Raw genomic sequence first — 12,559 nt, 5'->3', positions numbered from 1 at the left:
ACATCCAGTGCTGATTTCGTGCTCTGCTGTCCCATTCACACAAAAAACATGGAAACTTTGTATAACCGGATTGTTGACCCAACAACACATAAAGTAGTCAACCATGTTCTTTGTATTTAACTTTATTATGAAGAAGTTCGAGATTTTCGTACGCTTCCTTCAAGTGAACCGAATGAGCAATAGGAAGAAATTTACACAACCTCTTGTTGTCATAGTGACGAATAAATAATATCGAAAAATATATATAATAATATCAAAGTGCACACACAAACAAATGCTATCCAGAAATGATACGTCATGCGGCCCGTTAAACGTTTATATACTAGCGGTGTGTTTATCGTGGGTTTTAGAACAATCGATAAGACTCTCGCGATTGGTCTATAGAAATCTATAACTAGTGGTTGTCAAAATTTTAAGAATATCAAAATGTGACCCGATGTCAATGAAAATGATTCACTTCTGTAAAAGTACATATGACGTTTTGTGAAAAATCTCTACGTCATGGAGAAAAATGGATATCATTTTCTCTTTCAGCGTACAGGAATTACTGTAGAATGTAAAAAAATTCAAGACAGTCAAACCATCGCAGGCCTGTGTTATCAGACAGCACTAATATGTTTTTTATTCTGCTAAACAAAACCACTAAGCAGTATAAACACTTGACAGGGGTCGACCCATATGTTACCATTGAATGCTAGAAGACATACACTATCTTACCATAAGGACGGATCCCTGTGCTCTTCTATAGCCAGCCTGAGTTTTCGTCGGTGCATTCTATTAGAAATTCCCAATCCAGACTCAAGCTCAGCATTGGTCAACTCTAATAAAATCTGAAATTACAGAAAAAAATACACACGTCAATTTGGCGATTCCTAGAATATACATAAAGCAAATAACTGTATGTCTGCCTATCTGGCGAGCCACACGTGTTTTTTTGTTGTTGTCTTGTTTACATTACTTTCTTTTTTCAACAAGTTTACTGAAAAAAATAAAGATCATTATAAAGTTGGAATAGTTTAATTTCGTCACTGGTTTCTAGCTAAATACAAAAGATTCGGGGAAGTTGAGGCATAGCGGCGTAATAGCTCAGCATCTATTTCAACGGAAGTGTTGATGAAGAACACTAAATCCCTGTAGGAACGTAGTTACATCCTTATAAGTAATGTACGTTTTGCAGTATATTTTGTAAGTTGTGTTTAGCTAATTTATATATATATATATTTATTTATTTATTTTGATTTTTTCTAACCTTTACCCCTTGTTTTTTGCTTTATAGTGGTGATATCCGTGATTATTTGCGAATTATAATAATATATTATTTCGTTTCATACTCAGATTGCAAAACTTCATGTATATACGTGCTTTTAATGAATTCTGTGAAAAACAAGCGCCCAGATTATAGCCACGTTTATATGTGCAATAAACCACAACGATTTAGAAATATTTCTTTTGTTATTGAAATATGTGTAGATTTGTTTATCTTTTTAAAATGCAAGAGTTAAAGTACGTAATAAATAAACTACTTTGCACAGTTATTGATTACAATATGATGAAAATACACAAGTATCCACCTGTGAATACTGCGATATATAATCGACATTAATACTGACTGAAAATACACAAGTATCCACCTGTGAATACTGTGATATATAATCGACATTAATACTGACTGAAAATACACAAGTATCCACCTGTGAATACTGCGATATATAATCGACATTAATACTGACTGAAAATACACAAGTATCCACCTGTGAATACTGCGATATATAATCGACATTAATACTTTTCGGTTTATTTTACTTTCAAAAGTTTTAATCTTTCTAAACTACAGTCACAATCTGTTGTAACAGACTGTTAACTATGATAGCGCGACACTAAGGTTTTGGTCAATTTAGAAGATAAGTACGAAAAAAAACCAAAAAAACGTTAGTTTCATGAAATTCGTAATATACCAACAGTTTATCGGTTTATTTGAAATGAATTTTTTTAAAGTACCAGACGTTTGAAATATTTATTCGGTAAAACATTAACCTTTTGTGTAGTTTCATATTTAATGATAATGTCGTCTAGTAAGCACCTAACACTAGGAACTATTAAAGAAATCCCCCATGACAATCATAACCTTTCCACTTTTGACATTTTCAGCACACATAGCACCATATTGAGGCATCCCTAAAGATAGTTCAACCCAAGCTTGCACCGTAGCAGCTTTCCACTTTTCCATGGGAATATCTTGTGCTTCTTCTAACAGCTTCACTTTTTCTGTGTAAACATCTAATGTTGTAGGACTGGCGCAGACACTACTTTGGGGAGACCAAGATGACACCTGGCGAGTAGCTTCAACTGTAAGAAAGAATGACCAAATGCCAAACATCAATGTGAGAAACATGTGACATGTATATTGATCAACACATTACGGAAGTTGAAGGTTGGGAATCATACAACTATAAAAATAAGGCTTTTTTAACATCAGCCTTTTATGTCAAATATTAGGTGTAACTGCCTTCCCACAACTAGTTGTAGACAGCAAAAGGCAGTAGAAGACGTTGTGGGTCAAAGTATTCAATTCCTAGCCCCTGTGTAATCTGATCTTCCCTATCCACTATCTAGTTTGGATAATGTCTGATAGATGGAATATCCCCAACGATTTTGGGTGTTATGACCACATAACATTTTCCATTATAATTTAATAAATAGTGACAAGGACTGGCAATGAATAAGTTTTTCTTTCTTTGGGTTAGAATCTTATAACTGACATCTCAGTTTTGGTTATTATACTAATTTCCACCGTTGTTATATAGTGCTGATTTGATTGCCTATATACAATTGGTGTAATTTATAATATTTGAACTGTTTACTTATACACAGTATTGCAAATAATTGTGGAAACAGTAAATAGAATGGGTATAAATGCATATATTATAGGATATCTCCCCCTGTATTGTAAGATAATGAGCCGCGGCAGAGTAGTCACGTGTTGGTAGGTTACATCGTGTCTAGCTATCATGTAACCAATCTTATAGTGCCACATCAGTATAATGCCTATAAGAGTTCAGGCAGCCGTATTATTCCTAGCTGTGGTGTGATAAGTATATTCATGGCTTTTAGAACAGAAATGCTACATATAAAAACATATAGCAATCAAAGTTTTGGTTGGTGAAGGTTACTTTATTTAACAGGTAGAGGCAAAATTACACGTTTTTTATGAGCTGCATGGAAACTCCGAAGAAGGTGCATGAAACTAATACTATTGATACTGGAAGCATCCGAGATAGAAATCCCAAACTTTTCAAAAGTGATGTTAAGTATCTCCGTATATGTTCTTTACTAGATACAAGACAATCCCGTAGTGATCTTTTTCCAATGACCTAGCTATAAATACAGATGCGAATATTACCTCCTGAGTATCAAGACACACAGGATGTACAGCCGCTCAAAAAACACTTCTTATGGGAGATAACCAAATAAAAGGCTATTGTATGAGCAAAGCTGGAGGAGGGTGCTCTTTACAGGTGGATCCAGATTCATATTGTTTGGCAAAAATCACGATTACGGTGAGGAAAACGGCATCACGGTTAACACGCAACATGTACAATGAAACATGCTGGAGGGCCTACACAAGTGTGGGCTGCACCTCAGCTAAAGATATTGGAAATCTACATTACGTCATTCCCTCAGGAATAAGATATGTTTAGCATGGGTTTATCTTTCAGCAAGACAGTGATCCCTAACATGCAGCAAATGTGGTGAAATGATAACTTTAAGGAAAGGAATGAAACACCTATGAAACACTCGCAACCATGTATTGCCCTGCATAAAGTCCCAGTAGGAACATTATCGAGACTGTAAAGGCTTATATAGAAACACCTGAGAAAGTCAAACGGCAACCAAGGAACTTGTCAGAATAATATGGAGTAATACAGGACATTTAGAACAACATTTCACAATCAAATATTGATAAACCTAAAGCAGCATCAAAACAAGGCATACTGCTCTTTTTAACGCAAATGAAATATCCTAGTGCATTGTAAAACATATTCGCTTTTCTTCTGTAGCTTCTGTATTGTACTTATGATAAACTGACCATTGAGTTGCATTACCCATTGTTTGTATTTCCTATAATTACTTCCAATACTGTATAGTTATTTTTTATATTTAGGTATTGATTTTAACAGCTAAACAAACGAAATCATGAAATCAGTATTTTTATACCTTGGAAGATATCTAAAAACAAATTTCAGACAACAAGGTCAAAAACATAAAGCATCCAGCGTAAAAGATACATAAATAAAAACTAAGGTACAAACTACAAAATGGTAAAACGTATTCTAGTAAAAGAGATAGATGTATTTTAAAGTAGGAGAATACTTTGTACACGTAAGGATGCCAACAATCTGTTTATAAACAGAATATTTTGTAATTAAAAACGTTTTTATGAATATACAAAGTAATACGATATTTTACATTTCCATTATAAAGAGCTTTGAAATTAAGTAATTCAACTGGTATATTACTAAATGTATCGACTAATAGATCTAACCAGATCGTTTAAGGAAATGTTCACGCTTCAAGTTGTAAAATCATAAGTATGTACTGAAAAAGCATATTAAACGTATTTAATAATTAATTACTATTTAATATGCAGAAAACGTGGAGAGAGGGTTGGCTCTGTGGTAAAATTCTAGATTTTGGAGATGGCGAGCCGATCTCGAATCCGTGCGATACTACAAAATAAGCCATGTACCTTAAGCTGTTGGTGCGTTATAAGAGCGACAGTTAATCCCTTAGGGTTGCCTTCCTTCTGATCACTAGTTCAAAATTAGGGACAGTAGCGGACAGTCTTTATAGCTTTGCCATGAGTATAAAATATAAATACCAGAAGTCACAAATGCTACGATCAATAATCTTTAATATTATCTATTAATAAATTCTAAATTTTGTTTAACAGGATGGCTGGCTATTTAAGAACATTTTTACTGAACTTAATTGATTCTTATATAGTTTTGAAATTTGATATAAATATGGCAATTCTGAAAAATCTGACAGATTTACAAGTAAGCTTCTTTTAAGGTTTAGTAATCCTAGCTAGAACTTTCTCAAAGGATTTGTTTGTAATCCGAAAAACATCAGTAGAATTCAAGCCATTAATTACCATGTTATCATATATATAGACTTTTGGTTTTTAGAAATAAAATAAAAAGAAACCCCTGCAGGATAATTCTTTAATTTAACCATTTTTTAAAACCTTATTTAACTTTATTCAAAATAAAGTATTTTCACTCAAGAAGAAACGTAGGTGAATAATCTGTGATATAATGTAGTTGAATTATATACCCATCTACGTTTTTAATATTAATGCTATGAGACTCCTTCTTTTACAACATTTTGGGAATCTACACTTAGATCCTTTATTAAGATTTTTTTAAAACTATAATATTGTGTAATTTCTAAGTTATCGCTAATAATATCTATATAAGTTTGCTTAACATTATTTGAAAAATTAGTAAAATTTTAGTTGTTAATCTAAATCTAATAGCGCCAATAATAAAATATTTTACTTGTTTGATTTGAAAGGAAAATATATATAATCTGTGTCCATTATATAATTAAACAACCTATGAAAGATCGTTAAAGAGATGTTTGTATATATATATGTCGATACATTAGAATAATTATTTATCACTGATCTAGTCCGAATGATTTTGTTGCTCATTTGCCTTTAATAATCTATCTATCTGTAAGGTGTGTCCGTGAAAAACCTTTTATAACGAGTTTAGAGGTGATCTAATTTTTTCTTTAAACAGTGTTTTTTATACCATATCTGAAACGCACTTAAATATACAAAAGTGCTTAAAGTTGACCATTTCAGATGGAGAGTCTAATTCCGTAAAAAGTTTTTGGTGGAGATGCTAGTGAAGCAAGATTACAATACCAATCGAAACGCGGAATATTAAGATCCTTCCTCAGAAGCCATTTGTAAAGGGTTAATCAAACAGATAATAAAAAGAAAGTTAACTGTTTTATGTATTGGTTATGAAAGAATATTCGACGTTAATAGTTGATCTCATTTGATTTACCGTTATCTTAAAGAAATATGTTAGATGTACATTTCACGTTTTCTTATTAATTCATATTTAGAAAACGCATTTGAAGTTATTCTTCCAGTAAAAAAGAGATCGATACAGAAAGACGCAGTACTGTAGATATTGCACAAACCAAACTCTTTAGAAATTATACCAGTGTATAATAGTGGACCATAAAGATTTACCTTCGAATAATCCCGGCTCCAGAGGTTTACGTTGACGCCCTCTGGTGAAAACCTTTGATATTGATGCCCAGTTTCCTTTTACTTCACGCTGTTTTCGGCTTTTCTTGCCTCTTTCGTCATTGGATACGTAGTCACTACAGATTTCTTCAGCCGATCTGGATACCGTTGGCAAGATGGACTTGTCTTCTTGAGGAGTACTCAGTCCTGTAAATACAAATATAATTGAGAGCGGAGTTTTACCACGAGGAGATGTATATTAGCTTAACACAGCTATGTAGTAAAACCAAATTGTAGCTCAGATATTTTCGATCTCTCTTATTCTTTATACATGAAACAACATTCTCTGTATAGGCCTACATAGCTTAACACAGCTATGTAGTAAAACCAAATTGTAGCTCAGATATTTTCGATCTCTCTTATTTTTTATACATGAAACAACATTCTCTGTATAGGCCTACATAGCTTAACACAGATATGTAGCAAAACCAAATTGTAGCTCAGATATTTTCGATCTCTCTTATTCTTTATACATGAAACAACATTCTCTGTATAGGCCTACAGCTGTTTTCCGTCTCTCCCGCTAAGCCTGCGGGCTTATAACACTAAAAAATCGGATTTTGATACCCGCGGTGGTCAGAGCACAGCTAACCCATTGTGCAGTTTCGTTTATTACAACAAACTAACAAAATACAACTGTTTCCAAACCAGAGTTTGCATTAATACTTTATGTCTCTTTCCTAATAAAAAAAAATTATAATTACACTTTCGCTGGCATGATTAATTAGTTACTATCATTACATAACAGTTGAGTAGCATGAGTTCTCTATCTGTAAGTAACATTTGATGGATTAGCTAATTGGCAAACATCGTACGGTTTATAATCTGACTATAGCAAAAATTTGTTACCTGTTTTCTGCTGAGCGATATCATCATTTCATTATTAATATTATACAAGCTTATAAACTGGTAACCTTAGTTATTAAAGCTACACAGGATATTCAACAATCTTAATTAGCCTTGGGATGCTTATCTTTAACAACAAAAACTATATTGTGCTTAAAACCCGTGATAACTCAGCAAAGGTCGATCTCTGCGGTGGGGATAGTGCAGATAACCCATTATGCAACTTTGTACTTAACATCAGAAATAGTATTTAAAACACGTCTACAACGCTAAATATTTTGTTCGGGTTTGTACCCAAGTCGCAGTTTTCGGAATTTTAATAACTTGTGAATAGACAAGTATATAAAAATCTAGTTAGAAAGGGTGTGCGAAAGACTTAGCAACGCTTTTTGAAGATCAAAACTGGGGATTATTTTTTATGAAATTAATTGTCTTTGTTTTCTGTATAAATATTCCTAAAACTGTCAACTCCATCAAACTTATCTTCAGGATAACTTACATCATAATCTTTCACCCGTGATTTTTTTACACTATCCACGTTTGTTGATCTGGTAGGTCACAAACACAAGAAATACACTATAGATATATGCCAATGCCACAATACTCACCATAGTGGCTCAGACTAGCGTTGTTATGCACTGTACCTGTGGAAGTTTCAGCGCTGGGGTCAGATGCTGCAGTTGGAGTTGGAGCGCTACTGGTGTCTTGTTCTGTGGCTGTTGGAATGACGGTAGAGGTCGTGCTGGTTGGACTGAGATGGTCATTAGTCCGAAAGTTAATTGCGTAAGTGCTCTCGGCATCAGAGGAATAACCAATTTTTTCACGAACCTGTAAACAAATTCGTTAAACTAATTGAAAACAGTTCTTATCGTTACGTTTAGGGGGGGGGGACACAAAGAAGTTTTTCGGATTGAAGGACGAAGGTGTCAGTGTACGTGTCACATATAGATTTGTTTCCTTAGTGTACGTGTCACATATAGATTTGTTTCCTTAGTGTACGTGTCACATATAGATTTATTTCCTTTTGCTGAAACAGAATAACTCGGAGAAATACGATCCCAAAATTATTCTAGCACTCTATTCTTACACGTCCCCCAGTGTAATTTTACGTTCTTACAATATTAAAATCTCGATTCCCCATGATGAACAGGTCGCAGATAGTCTATTGTGGAACATTGCGCTAAAATAAACAAACATTGTTCCACATAAGCTGTTACCGTCCAGATGTAATGGCAATAGAGTTACAAGCCTAGAAATGCTATTCTCGATACTAGCCCAGTTGGAAGGGGCCTGGAATCAGGGGACTTTGCTGCACCCCTCCCCCTTATTTTTTACTCTTTTTCAGTTTCTTTGAAACCTGTTAATCAGTGGATCAAAGAAACTGAATGGAAAAAACAATAAATAAAAACATACCTGAAAACAATATATATATATATATATATATCACCGGCCACAGTTGGAGACGTGCAAAACATTTTGTTCGTTTTTAGCTATGTGCAATACGTGACAGTCTTAACACATTTTTATTTCACAAAAATTAAAATGTGTGCGAGGTTTAGTGTGCAGTTCGTGCATTCCAATTATTTCATGCCGATGTTTAATTTTTATTTTAAAAGAAAAAAGAACAGAATTTTCGTGCTTTGAAAAGTAAAAATTCAAACCTAAGAATTATTTATTAACTATATTACTAAGGTTGAATCTGTTTTAAATACCTTCTCTTAATTAAAGTAGCCCCCCAGTGGCACAGCGGTATGTCTGTGGACTTACAACGCTAGAATCTGGGTTTCGATACCCGAGGTGGGCAGAGCACAGATAGTCCATCGTGTAGCTTTGCGCTTAATTACAATCATACAAACAAAAAATACTTAAAGTGATACTGTTCATCTAAAAAATGTTTATAAGTATCACTACTGGCTGAACGAAACACATTATTTACACCATAAAGATTATCGTTGTTCTTTTTAGGAAAAAAATAGCTCATTTGGCTTTAACTCACGATATTGAGTTCCTCTGTTAAATGCGTTAGTTGAGATTCCTTCATGTCCAGCTGAGCACACAAAGTGACTGTTTTCTCAGTTTCATCCTTAGCATGCTTCAGTATATTCCATTTTTCTCTTTCACATTCCTCCCTCTCTCGAACAAGCTGTATTTAAAGAAGGCATTCCTTATATACATAAAAGTTTTAGACGCCACATGTTACAAAGGTACCATTCAATTTTCAACAATACAGTAACTACTATAAACTACACCTTCTAACATATCTATATGTATACTCAAGTCACTTAAAGTCCCTCATGGAGTAAGCAGTAAGTTTACGGACTTACAACACTATAATCCACGGTTCGATGCCCCGTGAGGAACAATGCAGACAACCCATTGTGTAGTTTTGCGTTAAAACTAAACAAAGTCACTTAAATACCACCAGAGAGCGCTAGTATAATCAAAATTCTGAAAATGTACATTATTCGACTATATCAAAGTTGCAATTCTTTTCAAAACTAATTGTTTTATTCAGTTCTTGTAATGAATTTAATTTTATGCTACACGTCCATTTTATTTCTTAAAACACTTTTATTTTTTATAATTTAAGAGAAAGTTGTGTTCAGATCAGTAGCTTACTTTTACTACGAAGAGAGGAACTTACTTCAAAGAAAACATTAAGATTAATCAATTAATCAATCTATAAGTCAAACACTTTCTTGTAATGAAAAAGAGGATTGCTGTTAGTATAAACACTCCTGAAACTAATTTTATAAAACAGATACGTGGTACAGAATTCATTCATAATTATCAAGCTGTACAAAGGTTAAGTACATCGTTACAGCCCACGTCACCACGTTCAGTCATGTTCTATCTAACGACCGTGCATCTTAACAATAGCCATACTGCATAGTTTTTATTGCAAAAGGTTCTGTCGTGAGGTTGTCATGTCAAAAGCACGCCCCTTCTCCCTGCTGGCTTTCCACAATCCATATAGTGTACGAGGACGACGGTTTCCTAGCACTCGTTTGAACAGTCTGATCTCACAGAAATCCATAGGTACGTCTTCGTAAGGAATAGTACGATTACCCGTTTCACGCTCCAGCTTCTTGAGGTATGCGACAGTAGAACAGATACACTGTGGAAGCAATTTGTTTACACGTGACCTGTGTCACTTTTCTAGGCGGAGTTCTTTCTTGACTGTGTTGTGTGCTATTGCCTGGGCAAATTGGATGACTTTTCCCAATGACTTTTACGCTTGGGTACGACTTGTTGCAGGTCTCTTTCTGGAAGAACTGGGTACCTCAAGTTGATCTATGTTCCTTTGTTTACCAAAAACATTAAATACCAGGGACATGCTTGTCTTGGCAATTCCAATTCCTCAATCTGAACACATCTTTATGATCTGAGTGCGTTCATATTTTTAATCGGAAAAGGCTGTTGTATACCATTCCCAAAAGCGATCAGTTTTCGGTGGCATCGTACTAGCTACGACAGTAAACATTGTTAAAAGTAGTTCTGATACATTTTGCTCCACCACAACTTTATATTATGTGACTTGCTGACTGGCATATTCAAAATCGTTTTAATATAACGTACTTACACCTCTGTATTAACCAAACGTCACTTACTACTTCAGACTTACCGTGGAAAATTATAGAATTATATCCCATTGGAATGATTTTGTTGATTTTTTACGTACTCGAGGGCTATCTGCACAAGCCGTCCCTAATTTTGAAGTAATAGACTAAAGGGAAGGCAGCTAGTCATCACCACCCACCGTCAACTCTTGGGCTACTCTTCTACCAACGAATAGTGGGATTGACCGTCACGTTATAACACCCTTACGGCTGAAAGAGCGAGCATGGTTGGTGGGATAGGGATTCGAACCCGCGACCCACAGGTTGCGAGTGGAGCACCCTAACCATCAATTGAATGAGAGGAGCGTGAAAGGTATGATAATAAAAACCAGATTGAGGGAACTCATTCATCAGAAACTTCATCGAGCATTGACTGAACATAATCATAGGGCAGAACTAAAAAATGTACTAGAAGTTAAGCGTATATAACAAGTTACTTTAATCATATTCAATATCCAAAGATTTAATCACTCCTGTAGCAATCCCATAATGTGGCTTAACATTCCTATAAGTGGCATACACAAGCTTTGGCAATAAAAAGTAGTTTGAAAAATAAACCTGGTATGTAGCATGGGTAAACACCATATATTACTGAAAACACGTATCGTTATAAATGCAAGCACCATCGTTTGAATTGTACACGAACTTTAGTGGGATGCTGTTGAACTATTGAAACACATCCCAAGCCATAGAGCGAGAACATGTTGCAGCAGCTGAAGTAGTTACCAGATATATGCAACAAGATCTTTCCCAAGTTAGTAGTTACCAGATATATGCAACAAAATCTTTCCCAAGTTAGTAGTTACCAGATATATGCAACAAGATCTTTCCCAAGTTAGTAGTTACCAGATATATGCAACAAGATCTTTCCCAAGTTACTCTGGTTAAACTGTTTTATTCATTTTTTCCAATAATACCCATTGCTAAGGTTGTTTCCTGCATCCGACTAAAATAAAAGATTTTAAAAAAATACACGTTTATTGTGCTATTCTGGAAATAATTTTCGTATATTCGAAATCCCGTTTATCATCTGTAGCCCCATAGATATACGTATGTCAATAAAAACACTAAAAATCTACTTGAAAAAAAAATTAAACATTCTATCACGCCTAAAGTCTGGATGCCAAATACGCCTGAAAAGTTCTATAAAAATATCAAAATTTAAAACAAAAGCCAAAAATTAAAAGGCCATATGTCCTTTGTGCCGCCATTGAGAAAACGACCATATTTGAGGTAATAGTTGGGTGAAGCAGGTCAGGAAGATGAGAAAACGACCGTATTTGAGGTGAGAATTGGGTGAAGCAGGTTAGGAAGATGAGAAAACGACCGTATTTGAAGTAAGAATTGGGTGAAGCAGGTTAGGAAGATGAGAAAACGACCATATTTGAGGTGAGAATTGGGTGAAGCAGGTCAGGAAGATGAGAAAACGACCGTATTTGAGGTGAGAATTGGGTGAAGCAGGTCAGGAAGATAAGAAAACGACCAAATTTGAGGTAAAAATTGGGTGAAGCAGGTCAGGAAGATTTAGTTTAGGTACTGATGAAGTAGTTTAGGGCAGTTGACAAGTTATGAGGGATATAACGTATAATATCAAAATACAGAACATTGGATTCACCAATATTGATTTAACACACAAGTACTCCATATTTAGTTGATAATATACGTCACTAGATATTTTTAATTAGGTATCAGGTTTACAACAACAGTCAATATATATTTAATAAAATAATTATACTTTATAGGTTTCAAAACTTCATGAAAAGCC

The 12,559-nt window shown here is 34.5% G+C and overlaps 1 protein-coding gene across 5 annotated transcripts in view; it reads right to left on the bottom strand.

Annotated features, from left to right (window-relative positions):
* LOC106457904 (kazrin-like) overlaps positions 1–12,559 on the bottom strand; it is an 81,903-nt gene that overhangs the window by 23,698 nt on the left and 45,646 nt on the right. For all 5 annotated transcript variants that reach the window (XM_022383987.1, XM_022383985.1, XM_022383984.1 and 2 more), the window contains 5 exons: positions 9,171–9,317; positions 7,819–8,002; positions 6,272–6,475; positions 2,126–2,346; positions 718–830 (listed from right to left, as the gene is read on the bottom strand). In XM_022383987.1, coding sequence (XP_022239695.1) covers positions 718–830; positions 2,126–2,346; positions 6,272–6,475; positions 7,819–8,002; positions 9,171–9,317 — 869 coding nt within the window. The remainder of the gene's footprint in view (positions 1–717; positions 831–2,125; positions 2,347–6,271; positions 6,476–7,818; positions 8,003–9,170; positions 9,318–12,559) is intronic.

The sequence above is a fragment of the Limulus polyphemus genome, unplaced genomic scaffold, assembly GCF_000517525.1.
Source record: "Limulus polyphemus unplaced genomic scaffold, Limulus_polyphemus-2.1.2 Scaffold390, whole genome shotgun sequence".
Taxonomy (NCBI): Eukaryota; Metazoa; Arthropoda; class Merostomata; order Xiphosura; family Limulidae; genus Limulus; species Limulus polyphemus.
This window is presented reverse-complemented; position numbering and strand designations above follow the sequence as displayed.